The 22,185-nt window shown below is 43.5% G+C and overlaps 1 protein-coding gene across 1 annotated transcript in view; it reads right to left on the bottom strand.

The window, feature by feature from the left end:
- The window catches only part of LOC124712377, a 395,369-nt gene that overhangs the window by 102,810 nt on the left and 270,374 nt on the right, over positions 1 to 22,185 (bottom strand). Inside the window, exons 6-8 of the mRNA XM_047242672.1 lie at positions 18,544 to 19,848; positions 8,344 to 8,955; positions 7,077 to 7,133 (exon numbers count right to left, since the gene is read on the bottom strand). Coding sequence (XP_047098628.1) covers positions 7,077 to 7,133; positions 8,344 to 8,955; positions 18,544 to 19,848 — 1,974 coding nt within the window. The remainder of the gene's footprint in view (positions 1 to 7,076; positions 7,134 to 8,343; positions 8,956 to 18,543; positions 19,849 to 22,185) is intronic.

The raw sequence follows: 22,185 nt of genomic DNA, 5'->3' as shown, positions 1-22,185 counted from the left end.
ACTATTTATTCACAACCGATACAAAAGAGTTACATATTTGCACCTGTTACTGTCCTTCAAAGTAGTTACCAACGTTGTGTATAACCCGTTGCCAGCGATTTGGAAGGCGTAGTATATCGTTAGCAGAGCCTGTTCTGTCGATGGTGCGTATGGAGCGGTCTACTGCTTGTAGAATCTCCGGAAGAGTTCTGAAGCGAATGCCACGAAACGGTTCCTTCATCTACGGAATCAAATGCGCAGTATCACTGTTCGTTTTTGGAGCATCACCTGCTACCAGCTTTGCGAAAGAAGCGGCGATACTTCCTGCGCAACCCACCCATCATTTTGCACGACAATGCGCGAGCGCATACAGTGCAAGCTGTGGCTGCTCTGTTCGGTCGACTGGACTGGGAAGTACTGTACCATCCACTATGCTCCCCGGACTTTGTGACTTTGATTTGATTCCGAAGATGAGGGAACCACTTCTTGGCATTCGCTGCAGAACTGTTCCAGAGATTCGAGAGGCCGTAGACCGCTCCATTCGCACCATCAACAGAACAGGCTCTGCTAACGGTATGCTACTCTTCCAAATCGTTAGCAACGGGTTCTACACAACGCTGGTGACTAATTCGAAGGACAGCAACAGGTTCAAACATGTAACTCTTTTGTATCTGTTGTGAATAAATAGTTGCCATTATTTAAGTTCCAACCCTCGTACATATATTACGTTTTTTGTTAAAACAGTTTTGTATCCCTTATTTTTTACTTGTAGCTAAGTGCCCACTTTGCTGGTTCATGTCGGACAAGTGGCCATTCTGCCCCTTTGAAGAAATTTAATTGTTTATCATACTTAATTTGATCCTAACGCGATTAAACTACTCCACATCATACTTCAATAGTTGCGGATTTGTAATTAATGTTTTCTATGCACTTCCTTCTGTTGCTACTCAGCTTAAAAAATAGGAATACTTTAGCCTGGCTACCTAGTCCAGCTCTCCCCTAAAGGTGGAATAGGTAATCAACTATCTCGGCTGTTCGTTAGTACGCAATGTCGACAGTCAAATTTATAACAAGATCCTCAAAATTAACGCAGTCTGTGGAACAATTGAAGTATGTTGTAAAAATCTAGAAAAACATAAAATTTTACTAGGTACCTACTGTGGTCTATAGATCTGAAGTCCAGGTTCTCATCCAAAAGAAGTCCTCTTCCGAAATGATGACATTAAGAAGTTAAATACAAGTTGATTCATAGCACAATAAAATAGATCGAAACAGAAACTGAAGATGGGAACACGCAGATAGAATGCATGAAAATACACATCCAAAACCACTTCCTTACTACAAACCTAGTGGAACAAGACAGAAAAATAGACTACAGAAGCGAGAAGAAGAAGAGGATGTAGAAGAAGAAAAGTAATGATCAAAGAGTGTTGGCTGAATAAAAGATGGAACTGGAGTTTGTAACTGAGACGGTCATGAAAGTGAGAATGCAGGATAAATGTAGAAAAGACCAAAGGGATGAGAATCAATAAACTTGAAGGTTCCTTCAAAATGACGTTTGGAACGAAAATCCAGAGCACAAGTAAAGTGTTTTAGGTACTTGCGAAGTCTGGTGACAGGAAAATGAAGTTATGCCTAGGGTATAAGCAGTAGAACGTCTAAGGATAACACAGCTTTTGAAAAGGTGAAAGAAGCACAGGAACTATTAAACTGGAGAGCATCCAGTCGGTACCAGTCGGGAGAGCACTAGTTTTCATATTTTTATATTCTGGAGCATGATTGGGTGAGGTTTACGTTCATAGGAAACCATCCTCAACATTTTCCTCCGAGCGGCCATCACGAAGTTTTTCGTTAGCGCGATCTAGGGAAACGCAACATCACCCATAGATTCCTTGGTTGAGTTTTTTGAAAGAGTTCGAAGAAGTAGACGCCTGGCTATGGAAATTATTTTTCTATGAAGAACTAAGCTTATAACCAGGGAAGTGTGCAACGAAGGATAGCAAGATATGTCCTAAAGTAGGAGAGTGCTTATGGACAAATGTACCATCGCTACAAGTGCGTCATCAATACTATAACTGTGATGTTCAAGGAGCTTGACAACTCCCACTGCCTGAACTTCGGCCAGGGCTGCTTCGAGAAATGTCCACACCGCATCGTTGCTGCGCCACCTACAATGTGTGCAAGTGGTGAGGAGGAAGACACAAACCACATTTTTTCGGTTGCATTAATCGAGCTGATATCACACTCTACTGCGAAACCTGTCAGAACTGAACTGTGTTCTGTCGACTTTGAAAGCGTCGCTATTACCCGGGGAAAGGTAAGGTTTACCGACAGTCAAGCATATTTTTAGTCAGCTTTGACATATCCAGTATTAAATGTTCTCGGTGTACTTCTGACGATAATTCTCAATAAAGTTCCTTGCTTTCAGCAATACCTACCATTGTAGTCAGGAAAGCAACTGACTGTCGATGAAGTAAAGGAAGTGAAGTTGGAGACTATCAAGCGGTTTTTAAAAAGGGAAGAAGATGCATAGAAAACATATATGTCTTTACCCTAATACAGCTCATAGAAATAGACCCTCAAATAATAAAAAAGATGGTAGTAACCTTCTATGACATCGCGAAGACGTACGACTCCATTGACGGTTTGTTAAAACGCTCCCGAAGAACAGATGATTAGACAGCAACTACACGAGAAATAGTAACGGAAATTCTCAGAGACGCAAAAGCCCAGAGTAAGATTCAGAGGAGTACTAACGGAAGAGTTTGAGATCAACACTGTTGTCAAAAAGCGAGATGGATTGTAACCAATTTTACTCACCATAGCGGTGAACGAAGTTATCAGGCAGTGGAGAGCAGTAAACGAGAAAATGGGAATACCAAATATGACAAAAAGGCAACAGGGTCCAAGTGGCCTACTTCTTCTCTGCGAACGATATAGCGTTAATAAGTGAGACGGAAGAAGATGCAAAGTAACAAATCGATAACCTAGGCACGGTAGCCAAAAGAGTAGGACCAAGGATCGTTTAGAGCAAGAGAAAGATTCCGAATACCACTGAGGACTGAAAACAGCAGAAGTCAGCCTGCATATAGTAGAAAAATTTAAATACCTGAGAGCATGTACAGAGTGACTCAGCTAGCCTTACCGATATCCTTTTAAGCAACCCCGCAGTATTATATCTTGCCTTCAAAAACCACGTGTGAGATTTTCATATTCTCTCGTTTGCTACGCGCGAACAATTAGTCCTAAAGAAACAACGAACGGGAGCTTTTGTAAAAAATTTAACTACGTTAAATTTTGTACTGGGATACGTTTGCGCTAGAGGCCTTAGTTTTAGAGTTATCCAAGAAAAACGTACGAAAGTTACAGTCAAACGCACCCACACTCCTACACTCAGCCCCTACCGGTCGGAATTTTTAGTACGTTGTTCATAGCACTCCCTATTACAACCTTACAAAAATTTGCGACTGCACGAATTATTTCCCACATTCGATCTTTTTTGGTCTTCATTGACTGGCCTTATTACTCCACCGGCGCTGGCCGCTGTGGCCGAGCGGTTCTAGGGGGCTTCAGTCCGGAACCGCGCTGCTGCTACGGTCGCAGGTTCGAATCCTGCCTCGAACATGGAGGTGTGTGACGTCCTTAGGTTAGTTAGATTTACTTAGTTTTAAGCCTAGGGGACTGATGGCTTCAGATCTTAAGTCCCATAGTGCTTAGAGCCATTTGAACCATTTTAACTCCACCGGATATGCTGAGTCCTTGCAAACTGTAAACCTGACGTTTGTGTGAATTTTACGTATCAGTTTTGTGAATTTCAATAGCATAAAATTAACAATTACACCATTGCACTCGCCAGGTCTTCTGACGACGTAACTACTGTGTTTGAAGGGTTAAGTCTGAATCAGATTGTCGACGTAATTAGTTTTAGGTTAACTTTTACAAAACTCCTTTTTCTTTCGTTATCCTCACCGGCATCTTTAATTAATAATGTTAACGAAATGACTGGGTTTACTGGTGGTGTAAAAGCCCAGTCAGTAGAGACCAAAAAACGTCGAGTAATGGGAATAATTCGTGTAGTCTAAAATTTTTGTACAGTGGTAAGGGGGAATGCTACGAGCTGGAGGGACGTTTGAAGGTTGCTTTTGTACGTTGTTCTTGAACAATTCGAAAACCTTTGCCTCCAGCGGAAACTCATCCCAGCACAAAATCTAACTCACTAAATGTCCTACAAAAAGGTCTTGCTCATTTTTTTTCTCTCGCACTAATAGCTTTCGCGTAGCGTAAGAGAGAATATCAAAAACTCTCACACGTGGTTTATGGAGACAAGGTATAACATTGCGAGGTGACAAAAAACGATATCGGCAGGAGCAGCTGGATCACTCTGTATGAAAGGAAGAAACGAGACCAACGAGGAAATGATAGACACTACGAAGAAAATTAAGTCAACGTTTTGTTTGGCTACAGGTATATAATAAAAAGAATACATCTAAAAATGCAAAGAACAGATACTCCAAGGCAACGGAGAGAATTGCGGCACTATATATGGCTGAGAACATACAGTGCATAACAACTAGAGAAAGAAGGGTGGAAAAACACTGAATTAAATATGGGACCGTAAAATAGGTGTTGTGAGATGGATTCCCACGAAAAACTATAGCGGAGCATGGGGACAGTATCAGGAGAAATCAGACGAAATGGGCAAGATTTTAGGGATAGGTGATCAGAATGTGTACAGACAGAATTACGAAAAGAGTATGGAAAACAATGGGAAGCACTAGAGGGAAGGCAGGAACCATTTTCATCACATGAAAAAATGAAGATTTATTTATTTAATTAATTTATACTTTTTATTTTCGTGAATTATTAGATAATGGTTTTAATTAATTACATGGCATGTAATTTTGAGCCTACATGTTGTACTTCTCACTCATTTCGATAGTAATACATTTTCAATTATGAGGTATAACTAGGTTAATTGGTGTCAGCGTTTACCTTATCCCTTGTATTGACCACTACGTTTGTTAGAAAGTTATTTTGTAATTTATGCACTAGGTTTTTGTCATGTGCAACTCGTAGATATATTTTGATACAGTCCGAAACCGCTGGGAAAAAAAGGAAAGCCACAGTGATTATACTCTTCGTTAAACATCGCCATCTCACAGCCATATTTCTGCATTATTATACAGGGTGAAAATTATTTAAACGGACAAACTCTGGGAGATTGCACTGGTTACCAAAACAAATAATTTTTTCCAATGTCATATTTTCCTGTGAGGATTTTTAAATTGGCAGAATTTTTCCTTTTGACGAAAATTAATTAGAATAATAAAATCTGGGATGTTTCTGGGACACTGAAAACATTTTTGTTATGTGTTTCTCTGTGAGGCACCATTTTACGAGGTCACCAGATTGTACTTACAGTACACAAATAGGAGCACAAACGATTTGTGCTTCTGTATTACCAAGAGACAACGCCATCAACACAACACTGTTACGTCAATTACAAAAAAATGGTTCAAATGGCTCTGAGCACTATGGGACTTAACAGCTATGGTCATCAGTCCCATAGAACTTAGAACTACTTAAACCTAACCAACCTAAGGACATCACACAACACCCAGTCATCACGAGGCAGAGAAAATCCCTGACCCCGCCGGGAATCGAACCCGGGAACCCGTGCGTGGGAAGCGAGAACGCTACCGCACAACCACGAGCTGTGGACGCGTCAATTACAGAAGTGGTTCAAAAATGCCTCCATTGCATTGTAAACAAAGGTTACACTGGCGAGTCACGTTCCGTCTGACACCGTCAAAGGCTGCAGAGGTGTCCTTAATTTCTCCTGTTACTGTTACTATCCGGGCAACCAGATTCTATTTTGATTTAGCAGGGGTTTTGTAAACAAGGTTGAGCAGCTCTCTCCACTCAAAAAAGTCCAGATGGATCATATCAGGGGAACGAGTGGACCGTGGTACAGGACCCCCTCTGCCAATACACTTTTATGGAAGCTGGTTCAAGAATCGACACACTGGACGATTGAAACGTGCCGGAACCTCTGCCTTGGAGCGAGTTGTACGTCATCCATCAACTGTGTAAATGCTCTGCCGAGAAAACTATAATGATGACTGTCAGTTAATGGCCTAGGCAGCAGATGGGGCCCAGTTAAACAGTTCAACAAAACCTGCCCACACATTCACGTAGCAATGCATGTGACAAGGACCAGTAAATGTGGTAGGTGGATTAAACTCACTCCACATATGTGAACTGTGGATGGTGAAGACTCCATCACTATGTAGTAAGCATTAACTATAACAGTGTACTCACTCTAGGTGTCTCGCTCCATTAGTAAACAACTACCGTGGTGGATCAAGACATACAAATAAATATGAAAGTGAAACAGTTATTAATACTAAAGAGTGAAGTAAGCTTTCTACCAGTACAACAGGAACCGTTACAACCACAAACCAGTTATTACAAATGAAGAGTGAATACTCCTTCTACCGGATTAGATAACACTAATGGGAAATTATGACATTGGAGAAATATTTGTTTTGTGTCCTGTGCAGCCTCCCAGAGTCTGTCGGTTTAAATAATATTTACCTTGTATGACATAGTGTAGGCAAGTATGTCACTGTGTTACTATCACAATTGTAGTCTCTGGTCTGTATAGCCTTTCGTTTGTTGAACTCCCCAGGTCGTTTCCTGTGTGCTTGAGAGTCAGTTTATCGTTTGCCACCGATTGAGCCACACTGCCTAGCTACTGCTATCTTGAGATAATTGTTATACAATTTTTGACTATAAATCGTTCTTCGGACGTGACGACATGTATGACATGTGATGCTGTGATTGTGTTCTTTCATAAATTATCTGTTGGTTTCATAGGACCTTGCGTTCCTCTTCGATTATACAGTACGTTGTCTTCCTTTTTGTCGTTGTGCAGTTTGCCTGAAGGAACGTCAAAGACCGAAATTGGTTGTGATAAATAATTACAAGGCAGCATTCTTCCAAATATATATGGTATTAACGTCCCCTGAAAAAATGCATAAAATTCAGTTTTGTGCCGTGAAGAAACAAGCTCAAAAATGCATGTATGTACTTACGCCTTCTAGATGGATACGGGCTGCGCTGCGTGGATCCAGGAAGACTTTCAGCAAACTCTGCAACAATTAAAATTTTGTGATAAAGCGAAATGGTCAGTGTAGAAAGATAAAAGGGTTGTGTCGAACATGGCTTGAGAGAAATATCAAGTTCCAACTCTCCCCATACGTGGCCTTGCTTAGCATCAGAGTACTGTCGCTTTGTTCGTTCCACGTCGCATGTCGGGCTGTGCCACAAGGCCGTAGGAGGTTCAGAGCGTATTCGCCACTAGCTGAAATGCCTTACGCCACCTCATTTAGCACACATTTTCAGTTTACGGGTGTTATCTACATTTTCTGCAGATGAATTACTTTGGCCCGCAATTATAACCGAATATGCTTACACTTCCTCAAAAGTACAAACCATTTTACTATTATGTTCCTTTTTTGCGATAGATCACTTTCGAAAGATAAAATTAAACAAGATACATGTACCTCTACATGGCGTGCAAGCTACGCTTACTTTTTCTAATATAATAACTACATTTAGCTAAAAGTAAACTGAAAGGCGGCCTAACTAATACAACAATTGCATTAAAATTATAACGTACTCTCGAAGAACAATACAAAGAATATAGTACAGAAAGTTTTAGCGATAAGGGAAGGAAGAGGGCGTTAAAGAAAGGACTGTTAGGTAATGTTACCAATGTCTATTGAGATAATCCTTAGAGATAGATATAAGTGAATATTCAGTATTTCTATCTATCGAGCCAATTTTAGATGAAAGAATGAATACCAATTCAAAAAAAGAAGCTTTTAGGAAATGTACTCATCAATATTTCAAAATAATGGAGAAACTGCTGCGAACATTTGCCAATTGAAAGCAAGTTTGCTACTTTAAATAGGGAAATATAAGCACTTACAGGATGTTATCTTGACTACAATGAATGAACCGAAAGAAGTGGAGGCGTTACTATTAATTTGATGAACACTAGAATTTGGACGAGTGGGTCTTTCGAAATGTCAGGAAGAAAACATATTTACGACCCAGGCTGTAAATAACAGGTTATGGAATTACTAGGTAGTTACAAAAGTAATCATAGATAAGGGTAGGAATTACTTTTACAGTACAGCTATTTGCGCTCCATGCAACATCGATGTCACATGCTTGTTACAAGTACAATCTACTCCCTTTTTCGACGAAAGTTAATCATGGGAACGTGGTTTCGGAGGGACAAAGGAGGGGAGTCAAACAGGCTACAAGCATTACGAAGAAACAGTTTTGGTCTACCTCGTTTCTCCAGAATCTCACGCAGTTTGGCGTGTAGCTCCTCCACAGACATTTCCAGCTTGAGGTGCTGCAGTAAGCGCTGCAGTTCCGTCTCCTGCCGCTGCGCGGCGCCCGCGGCGGAAGGCGGTTTGCCTTTAGCTTGTTGAGCCTCCGGCCGCCAGGTGGCCGACTGGCGGCCATCTTGCACCCGCGGGGTGGTTTGGCGCCCGTTCGGTTGCTGCAGCAACTGCCGCACTGGTTTCTGCTGCGGCCGACCAGTCTGCGGCTTTTTGGGCGTTTGCTGCAGCTGCTGCTGCTTCTGCTGTTGCTGCTGTTGCTGCTGCTGTTGCTGCTGTTGCTGTTGGTACTGCAGCAGCAGCTGCTGCAGCTGTAGGTGCAACCTTTGCAGGTGCTGCTCCCTGTGCTGCTGTTCCACTGACTTTTGCTGTTGTTGCTGCTGCGGTTGCGGTTGCTGCGGCTGCTGCTGCAGCAGTTGGGGTTGCTGTTGTTGCTGTTGCTGCTGTTGTTGCTGCTGTAACTGCTGCTGCAGCTGCTGCAGTGGAGGCGGTTGCACCAGCGGCGGCTCCTGCTGCGGTAGTTGCTCCTGGGATCGCTTACTTGACAAAATGGATTCTACAGTGTGCAAAACGAAAGACACAAATAGTCACCCGTTTTAACGGAACATTCAAAAGTATATATATATACTTTAAAAGTTTACTTACGGTAACCTCTAAGAAGAATGCTAGATGGAGTGTACAAAACATTATTTCCAAGGAAGCTAAGGGAAGGCTAATTAAGATGGTGAGAAAGGTGAAACAACTGTGCAAAATAAAACTAAAACACAAACAAGCGGGTGCAGTGGCCATGCAGCTAAACTCAAGTGAAACAACAAAAGCTTATACCTCTCGAAGAAAACCTACACTAGTCCCACTCTCTCCAACACTACCATTATCACTCGCCATCTATAGCTCTCTGTATCTACTCTGCACTGTTTAACAAACAGTACATCATCTGCTTTTCATTTCTCCTTTAACGATACAGTATAGGAGCGAAGAGAATGTTTTGAACTCCAGTCCCAACTGTCCAACACCAGTAACAACTTCAGCGCAGTGCATAACTGTAGAGAGTCGAAAACTTGATACTTGTCTCATAAATACATGTAAAATTTCATTCATTAAACGTGTCACAAAACAACTTTATTGTACCAGTTTCTCCTATAGTTTCAGAATACCTTTCCCTTTAATCCATATGACTTCAGTTTTGTTCTGTTTCTTCATTATTTTCCCTGTATATAGGTTCCAAAAGTGTTAGTAGATAGACAGCATTATTTACATACATAAGGACAACCAGTTGTTTGTTATCTGGGTAAAGATACTTAGTTACAATACTCTAACATTCTCAGTCTTACATACTCTGGTGATATTAATACGTTAGCTTCAGTGCCATATCAGGTCAATTTCTGTTACACAATTATGTTAAAAATATACTCATATGTAGCATTATTTGGTCAGACATTAATTAGACAACTTACTACGTTCATTTGCGATGTTTGTAGCTGATAGTACCTACAGTGTACTTGAGAAATGGCGCTTGTACAAAAAACCATCTGATCACAGTTCTCATATTTTGGGAACAGCATAATAAGTAAGTAATTCAGTTATTTTGTAAAACATGCACTTCTGTGGAAGGAAAAATCATTAAAATTTCTGTGTAAAGAGGTCTCCTCGGTACAATCCTTTTGCCTGCATCAGTAATCAGAGACCCTCTAACTTGTCATTTATTGATGACACTGATTTATATTCAGAAAGTCATGCAGATTTAATTGTTGAGACCCCTTCATAACAACATGGAAAATGTATAAGGCTGAAACCTGCAGGTACACTTGAGAACTACAAGGTATTACAAGCATTATGTTCTTAAACGCTTTTGCAATTGACATATTAAGTTACTACACGACTGAGTAATCTTAAAATATTAACATACTCGCAGATTGAAGCTAGAGGTCGCTAGTTACTATAAAGGCCATCTAAAAATCTTTTAATGAGTTAAAAGTAAGATTTCGATAAAATATAACTTAACCGAGACTTAAAACGAATGGACACAAATCATGGTACTGTACTATGTCGTTTTGCAATTGCCATTAAATATCACTGCTGGTATACAGTGGTAAGGAAACTATTAAAATGAATTGAAATGCTTATCTTTATTAGCTCCATCTTTATTGAGATAATTCTTATTAAAACACACGTTTTTCACATGTCTCAGAACTGTACGTGACACAATGACAATTTTTTTGTTGAATGTGTAATCTAATTATCATGAAAATGGGAATAAGAGAGAAATAACAAATATATAAAGAAGATGGTAATAACATATGAAAAAAAAGAAAGATCAAGAAGATGACGTGTAAAGCATACATCAAAATCTAGAAAATTTCAAGAGCTAAAAGAAAGTATTGCGGGAACAAAACGCATACTAAGTTAAATAATATCTTGACGGAAGGAAACCACACAGTGCCAGTAACATCACTGGCAGCGGAAGGAAGACTTTCTTAGTTCCGTGTTACGGGAAACAAGAACAGACTTTCATAGTGAGGATATTCGAAGGGTTGTGAAAACGTAGTTCTGAACCGAATGCCGCAGATAATAGAAGTAAATTAATGAATATATGAAAAGACTCTGGGTCGTCTCACAAGGAAAATAAGGAAGATTTTAAAAAATCATAAAGGAAAACTGACGGAAGACTGGTCTGACAACCGCACTCTCTGTTACAGGATACCTATAGTAATCATATCAGAATGAAATCAGAAAATTGGTCAGCAGTGCACAGCTATTGTTTCTTATATGGATGGATAGAAACGACCAGAGACAAGTCAAACATGAAATTCTGATGAACACATGGGAATGTCTAAGAACTGGAAAGAATATTGAAATAATTCCTCATATTGTTTTATGTAAGTCACTCTGTAAATGTGTAACTGTAAACGAACAGATAAATGAATGTGATAATGACTGGAGATAATAACACAAGAATGAAAACAAGAAAACACATAAAATAAAAATGTACTTCTTACCAGTAGTGGAACAGATCATTATGATGATCAAGAAACAAGTGGCTAGACCAGAAAAGAAAATATTCATATGCAATAGCTGGATATAACAAGAGGAAGCAAAATCCAAATGTGTGAGAAAAGACGAGGAAGAAGACATCAGCACTTTCAGTTTTCACAACAAAATATGTCGTATTACGTTACGTCGGTAATTATTTGTTTGTGACCGTGTAATAACACCTGAATAAAACACAATTTTTTATTAAGTTATAATTAGATGGTCGCAAAGGAATAATTATGCCGTAATATCATACGCAATTCAGGACGAGAGGACTACAGAAGTTGAAAATGAAGATATGTGGTCTTTAACAAAGGCCATAGTTGCTCTTTGCAGTAATAGAAGACCAAGCCTAATCTGAATAAATCATTTCGGTAATTGCAATGACGCGCGACAAGTGGAACAACTATTCATCGACAAATTATCAGAGCAGTGAAGACCTTAAAACTCTGTGTTGCTCCGGGACTGGAGCCTTTTTTGGGAAATAGTTGCCGAAAGGCGATATTTGGTATAGTTGTGAGACAAAATTTTGTACCTCTTAAGCTTTTCGGAGCGTTCGTTCAAGATCATTAATCAAACTTTCGTCTTTATCTTAATAATACATTAGTGTGCAAAACGTCAGGACGAAAGCAACTTTCGCGTGATGTAACATTACCAAGTAACAGAGCGTGATGAAACTTGGACCAAATACAGAAACAACTGCTATAGTATAGTAGCTTACGCGACTGAAAGAAATACGCAATGCGACGAACAGAAATGACAGTTTTACTCAAAGACAATAATTACCATGAAGACACCGCAATTTATGATGGCCTGCTGGACATTACAAAAGACGGACGTAGTTCTTAATAGGGTGTGTGATCACACATAGTGCCTGCTCTGCAACGTGTTCTTGTCGTAGGGCGTTCCATTCCTCAACCAGAGCGACTTGTAACTGTTGGACGGTTGTTGGTGCATTAGACGTGCTGCAATATATCTGTCGAACACTTCCCACAAGTGCTCGATAGCATTTAAGTCGGTGGAACGAGAAGGCCAGTAGATTCCTGGAATATACTCCCGCTTCAACAGCTCCCCTGCGCTGTTCCATGCGGTCGCGCATTGTCATCCATGAAAATGAAGTCAGTGCCGAACTCATCCCTCAAAAGACGCAAATTGGGAAGGAATGCAGTGTTTGCAATAAAGTTGATCGATACGTGTGACGTGTTCAAAGATTTGGAGGTCTGAACGCCCATGTAACATCATGCCTTCCCACACTTCTGGGCCACCAAAACGATCATGGTCGGCAATGTCAGACCACCCACATATCGCCAGAAATGGAAAGCCGTAATGCAACCAGGAACATTGTCGAACGTGATCTTTGGACACGGTGCACTCACGGGTCGAAGTTATTGTGACACACTGCTTGTGGTCCATGGGCGTTTTCTCAGGTGTGTATTCCGTCCCGTCTTCATTTTTTTGGATGATAATGGGCGACCGCATCGGGCAGCGCATGTGGAGGAGTTTTTGGAACGAGAAGCTATTCAAAGAATGGACTTGCCTGTTCATTTCCCAACATAAATGCCATCGAACACGTGTGAGATGTGATGGAGAGACATTTCAGCACGTTCACATACACCAGCGATCATCCAACAGGTGTCACCCTACTACAAGAACGTTTCAACCTCGAGGCCATCACAGCAGCACGTAGTGACGATGCACTGTTGTCTGTACTGCTCACACAGGCTATTAAGAACCACGTCTCACCATTTGTAATGTTCAGGGAAACACCATGACACGTGATTTGATTGTAGATACTGTCTTTATTGAAAGTGTAATTTCTGTTCGTTTAGTCGCCTAATTCTTTAAGTTACCTTCTGTACTATACTGTAGCAGTTCTTTCCATCTGTGGTCCAACATTCATCGAGTCACCTGACTTGGCAGTGACCCTAAGTTTTGCACACCAGTGTATTTTCGAGGTGAAGTTTAAGAGTTGAATACTATTCTCGAACGAATACTTTGAAACACTTGGGATACACAAAATTCACCAGTCTATAAAGTTACGGAACAACTTTTATTTATTTTAGATTCATGTCTGAAGTCCTGGTGCACACTGAAATCAACCTGCGCCGTAGTAGCGTTGTGTGAGTTCTGAAGTGTACCAAACAGCGGACCTGTGCCAGCATACAAACAGTAAACTTATTTAAAGTGGTGACATCGTCGTGGGGTTGTAGCGATCGCAATACTGTTGTAGCATAAGAGATTTCTGCGTCGATAGCAAAGTATTTTTATTAACATATGACAAGTTTCAATGCATATCAGCTTCACCACATCATCATCATCAGCAACAGCAGCAGCACCAGCAGCAGATATCAAATACAGCCAATACTGACGTGCTATTCGTAGCCAAGAACTGTAGACCTGATAACGGCGCATTAAGCACTGAAACATTCATATGTTAAAAAAATGTTTAACATCTGAGAGTGAATCTCTGTTTTTCCCCTTGTTCAGAGAAGGAGAGTGCCCTGCTGGCCCCTCATTACATTTTTCTGTCTGTGTAAAGTTATGTTCTGGATCCATTTCCTTTCCCTGGAAATACATGAGCTTCGTTCACAGTACTGCAGACTGAACACTAGAGTGTGATTTACACGCCTTTCCCAAAATATGAGAACTGTGTCTCTGGAATGTGTGGTATGAAATAGTAACGCTAATTTCTGGGCGATGTTCAACAATAGATCAGTAACAACTGAAAGACTATAATCGTGCTTAACACAATTCAGAGACTAGTTTGCAAAGACAACGCTCTCGTCAGCAGGTTGTCAGCACTCAAGCCGTACATTAAAACGACTGAAAGCACTATCAACATTTTAGTAGCGTCATAATACAAAATAGACCAGTTCACAACTGTAGCTGGATACCAGGAAAATCAACAAGTAGACACATAATATAGAATAGAGCAGTTCACAACTACGGCCGGATACCAGGAGAACCGCCGGCCGGTGTGGCCGTGCGGTTAAAGGCGCTTCAGTCTGGAATCGCGTGACCGCTACGGTCGCAGGTTCGAATCCTGCCTCGGGCATGGATGTGTGCGGTGTCCTTAGGTTAGTTAGGTTTAATTAGTTCTAAGTTCTAGGCGACTGATGACCTCAGAAGTTAAGTCGCATAGTGCTCAGAGCCATTTGAACCAGGAGAACCGTCAAGTAGACACTGCTGTTGTCCGCAGATCGCGAAGTCAACATGGCTGGTGGTGGATGTTGTGTGCAATTTGTTGTTTCAAGGACTGAAAGCGACGATTTTGACATAGTCCAGTGTGATTTAATTTTATGACGCGACAAGTGTGCTGTTATATCATACAATGCGGGCTTTCACGGCTCGTATTTACATCCACGCGATTTTAAATGCATGGTCCAAGACTTATTTATTAGCCGAGCGGTCTAAGGCGCTGCAGTCATGGACTGTGTGGCTGGTCCTGGCGGAGGTTCGAGTCCTCCCTCGGGCATGGGTGTGTGTGTTTGTCCTTAGGATAATTTAGTTTAAGTAGTGTGTAAGCTTTGGGACTGATGACCTTCGCAGTTAAGCCCCGTAACATTTCACACACATTTGATTTCTTTGAAGACTTATTTCAGTGCCTGAAGTTTCGTTCGCTGACATCTTCAAACGCTGCATGATTGCATTTACCTCAGACAAGCTAAGCTAGTTGAACTGTTTACAAGTAACGGTGTAACAGTCGGGTAGCGACGTCCTCCGGCCTCTGCGAGAGACTGAGAGTCACACCAGCGTCTGAGCAACACTGACAAGTCAGCAATAGCAGATCACCCTCTGCGACCAGGGAACCAACAATTTCGATTTTTAATACTGTAGTTTTGTCATACCATCTTAGGATACACATAGAGAGCATAAAGATTCAGATACACAAAAAACCTTCAACAGAATAGAAGAGCACTTGAAAGTATGAAATGTTGTGAGCTTTTGTGCTAAACAGAGCAGATGGCACCAACTATTCTGCAGTAATAGCTCCGTAACACACTATTGCTACACTCTGCAGTCTGGGGCAGCGCTCGGGTGACGTCAGAACCCGACCATTGCATGGCAATTTATAAACAGCTCGTCTCACCGAACTTGTTTGAAATAAAAAAAAAAAAAAAAAAAAAGAAACAGTAACCATGTCCTTACGTTTATAGCGTCTGAAGGTGTCCGCTGCATTAGGAGACAGAACATTAGACACAAAAATATGACTTAAACCAAGACCTAATGCCTAAACAACTAAAACCTGGGATGAAAATACTAGTTGTGGAAGCGTAAATTGTGGTCACTAACAACACATTTTTCGAATTGCGACACAGTCGCAGCAGATAAACCACAATAATATGGTTCAAATGGCTCCGAGCACAATGCGACTTAACTTCTGAGGTCATCAGTCGCCTAGAACTTAGAACTAATTAAACCTAAGTAACCTAAGGACATCACACACATCCATGCCCGAGGCAGGATTCGAACCTGCGACCGGAGCGGTCGCTCGGCTCCAGACTGGAGCGCCTATAACCGCACTCTCACTCCGGCCGGCAAACCACAATAATCCTGGAAGGTATTTACATGTTTATTTCCATTACGGATCACAAAATTTTTTACCAGGTTGTTAATTTCGGTCAGTAGTGACTATCTTCAGAACACAGAGGCATCTTTCCGAACAAGTAAATATCGTGTACTTTGTACAACAAGATGTGTCTGTGCTTTGAACATCCGATGATCTTCATTAATGATCGATATAGGCGACCGGGCATAAAATATTGTGATTCGTAAGTAGGATAAATGTATATATAACAGCATACTTGTCGCGTCATGAAACAAAATAAAATACATCTGACATTAAAATCGTCCACTTGCGTCCTTACTAGTCTCAATACATTCAAAATCGCGCACCAGACCGTGTCGTCTTGGTCAGTTGTCGGCAGCAAGCATTTCCGGTTGACACATCTGTTGGTGCCCAATCATATTTGTCAGCTGCTGTGTTTCGTTTTAAGACGCCGCAAATGAGCCGTTAGAGTTTCTAATGTTTTAATCCTTTGCGCTGAGCGCTGGTGAGAGCGTTACGTCTTGAAACGTGCCATTGAATTGTGTTAAGTACCATTAAAGTGGGTGAATGTTACCAATTATTCTGATAAACGACATTTTCGTCATCGACTGAACTATTTATTGTAATTTACACAATTGAAATTTCGACAATTTTATTAATTCAGCTGAAATGGTGAAAACTCAACTGTTGTCAATATGAATAAAATGAGTAGAAAGGATGAGCAGGGGATTTATGATGTATATCATAAATACAAACAGGAGTTTCATAGCCTCAAATTCTTTTTACTTATTAACACGAGTTTATTATGTCACTTTCTTGTCTGTCTGGTAAAAAAATTTGTAACTGATTTTTAACTAACTTCTCGATGAGGCAGAGATTTGAAATTTTACACATAGCTCAGAACTGCACGACAACGCAATATTAACTCGCTCTAGGGTAGATGTGTTCGATAGTGGTGGTGGCGAGGATGAAAAGAATTAGTAATGTATGATATCTCAGCTGCCCTGCAGGAGTGCCATGTTGTGCGGGTAGTATCAGAAAGGGTTCCAGGCGGTATGTGAGCTGACGCGCGCAGCTGAGCAGTTAAAGAGGAAAGGGGAACCGGAAAGAGAGAGGCGGAGGAGGAAATGTGTGCAATGCATGTGTACATTGGCGAAGAGGCAGCTAAGGAACTCGTATACACATATGAATAACTGCTTAAATAAAGCATAGAATCTCATCAAAATGTTTAAAATCTGTTGAGAATTTCACAGACAGATGACTAAAACTTAGAAAATAGTTATTCAAATAGAAATGAATTTCTAACGCGACACGTTTTTAAATCGGACTAAAAACGTAAAATAATTTCTTCTAGCCTCATATAGATTCATAGTACCATAACGACAGTACTAAAACTATGTGCTCGTGAAGTTTTAATAGCTGTGACAATACTTCTAAGATTGGGGCAGCTGCAACACATATTAGTTTGGAGGTGAACTGTAGCATGCACCCCACTTTTTTCATTATAAATCTTACAAGTACTGCTATTCACAAGCAAAAGGTTTGAATATTATCTGCATGGGAATCTGTATACGAGAAATTACTTTCTACCTGTTAGTTCAATTTAAAAACAGGTTAGATTAAAAATTTATTTTTATCGAAATTATTATTTTATTGATGTTGACAAGTGCTGTGTTATCAACACAATAGCCAATTAAAATGGCTTAAAAGTCTAAACTACAATCGTTCTGAATTAAAAATAAATAGTGCAGTCGATGGAGAGCCTGTCATTATTTAAAGAATTCGACGAGACTCTAATCGCAAAACTAATACAATAATATATTATGAATAAAATCCGCTGCAACTGTAATTTCAAAGATCCTTTTAATTTAGGTAAAGGAATATACACTACCCGGATTTCGAAACACTAATCCCATCTTCGAATGCTACTTAATTGCTTATTTCAAAGTTCTTGTATTTGGATAAAGGCACGTACACTACCATAGTTTCAGGTCGCTAATCATATCTTCAGGTGCTAGTTAATTCTGTATTGCGTAGTTTGTTAATGCTTCAGCGTAACTTGTACGTTTTTGTGAAGTAGCACCTGAAGACGAGATTAGAGTCTAGAAACCTGGTTAGTGTCCATGCCTTTATCTATATACAGGAACTTTGAAATATAAACTTCAGAAAATGGTTCAAATGGCTCTGAGCACTATGGGACTTAACATCTGAGGTCATCAGTCCCCTAGAACTTGGAACTACTTAAACCTAACTAAACTAAGGGCATCACACACATCCATGTCCGAGGCAGGATTCGAATCTGAGACCGTAGCAGTCGCGCGGTTCCAGACTGAAGCGCCTAGAACCGCTCGGCCACACCGGCCGGCAAGTAAAATCTGCAGCGGATTTTATTTACTGTGAACAATGCAGATAACAGTAGTGGATATTCCCTAAGGACATATTAGATACAATTGTGTGTTTTTGATGAAGTATAGGAAACGCCACTCGACACCAGAGAGGTGGACGATGTTGAACTGCGCCACAGATGTCGTGTCCCGTGGCGGGCCCCGACTCACCGCGACTTACCCAGGTTCTCCATGCTCTGCGTGAGCAGGGCCTCGAACGTGTGCAGGCTGTAGCTCTCGGCGTCCATGCCCTTGGCCAGCGTGTTGCGCAGGTGCATCTCGTACTCGAGCAGCAGGCGCGACGTGGGCGAGCCAGGCGTGGGCGTGGCCTGGCCGGTGCCGGGCGCCGTCGACGCGGGCTGGTCCAGGTCCGAGTTGCCGTTGCTCGAGCTGGGCGTCGTCGCGTAGCACTGATTGTCGAACAGCACGTTGTCCGAGGGGGGCGACAGGTCGCCGCAGCTGCCCACGCCGCCGCCGCGCGCGTCCAGCTCCAGGTAGAGGCCGCGCCCGCCGCCGCCGTAGCCGCGCCCGATCTCGTGCGAGGAGCGCGACCCGGAGAAGCGGCCGCCCGACCGGTGGTGGTTCGACTCGGGCTCCGACAGCACGTGCCGGCCGTTGTTGTTGATGGCGCCGCCGTGGTGGTGGTGGTGGTGGTGGTGGTGGTGGCCGTGGTTGTAGTAGTTGTAGCGCCGGCGCGTCATCTCCGGCGAGGTCACCGGGCTCTCCTGCTGCGACGGCATCGGCTTCAGCATGCGCTTCAGCGTGTTCGAGTCCAGCGAGACGCCGCCCACGCTCATATCGTCGGTGCTCTTGCTCTTGGATCGCCGGTTGTTGTTGTTGTTGTTATTGTTATTGTTATTGTTGTTGTTGTTATTGTTGTTGTTGTTGAGGTTGTGGTGGTGGGCGGCGCGCAGCTCCGCCTCGCGCACCATGTCCGTATCCGGGTAGTCGACCGACTTGGTGGCGGCGAGCACGTGGTGGTGCGCGTGGGTGTGCGCGTCGCGGCGGCCGCCTCCCGCGCCCGGCGCCGCCCCCGCCGCCCCCAGGCCACCCAGCCGGCTGCCGCCCAGCGTGCCGCCGGCCTGCGTGCCCTCGCTCTTGGACGCCTCCTCCGGCGGCCCGGCCGACGCCTGCGAGCCCACGTGGTTCTGCTGCGTTCCCACCGACGCGGATGCCGTCCCGGTCGCGGCCGACGCCGCCGCCGGCGCCGCCCCCGCGGAGGAGGCCTTGAGGGAGCCGTTGGTGGCGGCGTCCTGCTGCTGCGTGCCGCGGTCCCGCGTCTGCCGGCCGCCGCCGCCCCCCGAGCCGCCGCCGCCGCCCGGTAGCGTTGACGCAGACGCCTTGCCACCGCCGACGCCGCCCCCGCCACTCACGTTGTCGTACAGGGAGGTGCTGGAGGTGGCCGCCGTTACCTTGTCCCCGCGGGAGCCCGGCGCCGCGTCCGTGTCTGTGCCGCGAGTTTGCGCCCGCGGCAGCGTGGCGGACCCTGCGGGATAGCGGGGCAACGCGGTGCAGACGTCCCACACTCAGCCTCCCTCCTGCCTCTCCCACTATCCCTCCCTGCCTGCGTGCCCACCCCCACCTCTGGTACCTAACCTGCCCACATTGTCAATCCTGACCGATTTGATTCCTATTACACTCATCTTCCGATAGATCCCCAGCGGACAATTGTCGGTGGAACTCAGTATAGTTGGCATGACAACTTCAACTGTTTCAAACCGGGGAAGTGCGATTAGGATGCGTTCTGAGGGTTCCGTACAAACTTAATTATGTACATAAGCGCGTCCGGGCTACAGGCATACACAAAAAATGCTTATAACGGAATAACGTATTTGTGTTGTTGGGTAAATATAGTCTCCGACTCACCATTTCATGAGCAGTGCTGATCCGTATGGCGCATGTGTACCGATTTTTACTGTGCAGCAAGCAGACGTGAGCCGTGATAAAATTTACTGTTTCGAAGAGCGCGCCGCGGTGCGTAGTGTAAAGCAGTCGCCTCCCATTTCTGGCGGTGGCGCGACTGTGGCAATCGTAGCTTTCGTGTCTCCCTCTGGTGGAAAAGGGGAAAAGTTGCCTGTTCACGTGCATTTAAGGGGCGCTATGAGCTCGGCAGTCGGACCCTCTCCCTGATGATGTCCTCCTCCCCTCCATCTACCCCTCCTATCAACTTTGACCCTGCCCCACCCCCCACTTCCGGTGTCCTTTCCTTTAGGCACCCTCCCTCCCTGCCTTCTCTTCCCTTCCCGTCCCTTTTCTTTCCTTTTCCCCCGTCCCCTCCCTCCACCCCTCTTCCCCCCGGGCTTCCCCTCCCACTTCCTCCCTCCCCTCTTTCTCCCCTGCCCGTGGCATCTCTGCTCTCCCCTCTCCCTCTCCCACTCCCCTTCCTCCTCCTCCTCCTCTCTTGGCAGGTCCCCGGACTCGCACACGCATAGTGAACATTCGCGCGCCGGAGATCGTCGCCATCAGTGTTTAGTGTGTGTGCTTCGTTTTGTGTTTCGTGCAGTTTCAACTCAACTGTTCACATGTGCCGTCGCCGTTCTCCGTGTTTTGTGCGCCGTGTCACCAAGTGTTAGTGTTTTTATCGTCCAACGTGAACGGCTTCTTGTTTTTTGTTTTTTGTAACTACTTTCTTTGCCCGCCATTTTTTGTATTGTCTATGTCACCTATATCATATTATTGTACCCCATAAGGCTGAAGAACAGCGTATTAAGCTGCTGCCAGCCCGCCTGTATCAGGTGATGAAAATTACAATAAAGGAAAAAAAAAAAAAAACTCGGCAGTCGGTCAGTCTGTCGTCCAGAGTGCTAGCATGTGTTAGGCCGCCAGTCTGCTCGAGTTTGTTCAGGCAATGGTCATTGGCGGTTGGATCGATCGGTTGGTCGGTCGCGCACTGGGACACAGGATGACTTGTCCGTCTGGAGCGTCGGCGTATGTGAGGTCACCACGTCAGTCCAGTGGGCCGCGCCGTATAGCGAGGGGTAGTGGCTTCGCGGCCGACAAGAGCAACAGGAGCCAACCCACGACATCGGTCTGGCCGGTGCGAGCTGCGACGCCGTGGGACGGGAGATCGGCGCGCCTTCATGCGTCCGTTGAAGCGGCTGGCAGCGGACGGTTCGGGAGAGCGTTTTGGGCGTGCTGCACCAGGTCTTCGCCAGACATCGCGGTTTATTAAAGGTTAAGTGATTCGTGATATGTTCTTTCACTTACTTGTTAAACTCTACTTGTGTTCTTGGTCAGTCTCTCGTCCCCAGCTTACTCGTCTGTCTCCCGTCCGCATTTGTTAGGCAGTTGGTGTCTGTCTGTCTGTCGGTCTGTCTTCCGTACGTTTAAAGCTGCCTCTGTCATGTTTGTCGGATTCGGTGTTAACGAATTTATTGCTTAAGGTGTAAAGGCCGAATTCCTGAAATATGTTTTTATCTTGCCTATCATCATGCGAGGTGGTACATGTGTTATGTAAAGCATGTTGGTACATTTTATGTAAAACTGCACTTCATGGATTTTATTTAAATGGTCATTTTAGTATATAAAGTTGCCACCCTTCCACCGTGAGAGTTCTTTTAAAAACCAGTTGCACTTTCCGTGGCAAATAATTTTTAATGTGAGTGTTTTGTACCATATCCATCCCTCTTACGGGGTGAATACTTTGTGTGTTTGTGTGAGTTGTTAAAAATTTTTTAGTTTAAAGTAATCTGGTGTGTTGCAGATTTGCACCAGTGTAGTCTTTCAGAGGTTGTTGTGAGCGGTCGTGACTACGGCCGTGTTAAAATGGAGCGGCAACGTTTTGAGCCCAAAAGCTCATACTATTAAAAAAAATTATTTCTGC

Source organism: Schistocerca piceifrons, chromosome 8 (genome assembly GCF_021461385.2).
Source record: "Schistocerca piceifrons isolate TAMUIC-IGC-003096 chromosome 8, iqSchPice1.1, whole genome shotgun sequence".
Classification (NCBI taxonomy): Eukaryota; Metazoa; Arthropoda; class Insecta; order Orthoptera; family Acrididae; genus Schistocerca; species Schistocerca piceifrons.
Note: the sequence above shows the minus strand (reverse complement) of the source record. Positions and strands in the feature narration are given on the sequence as shown.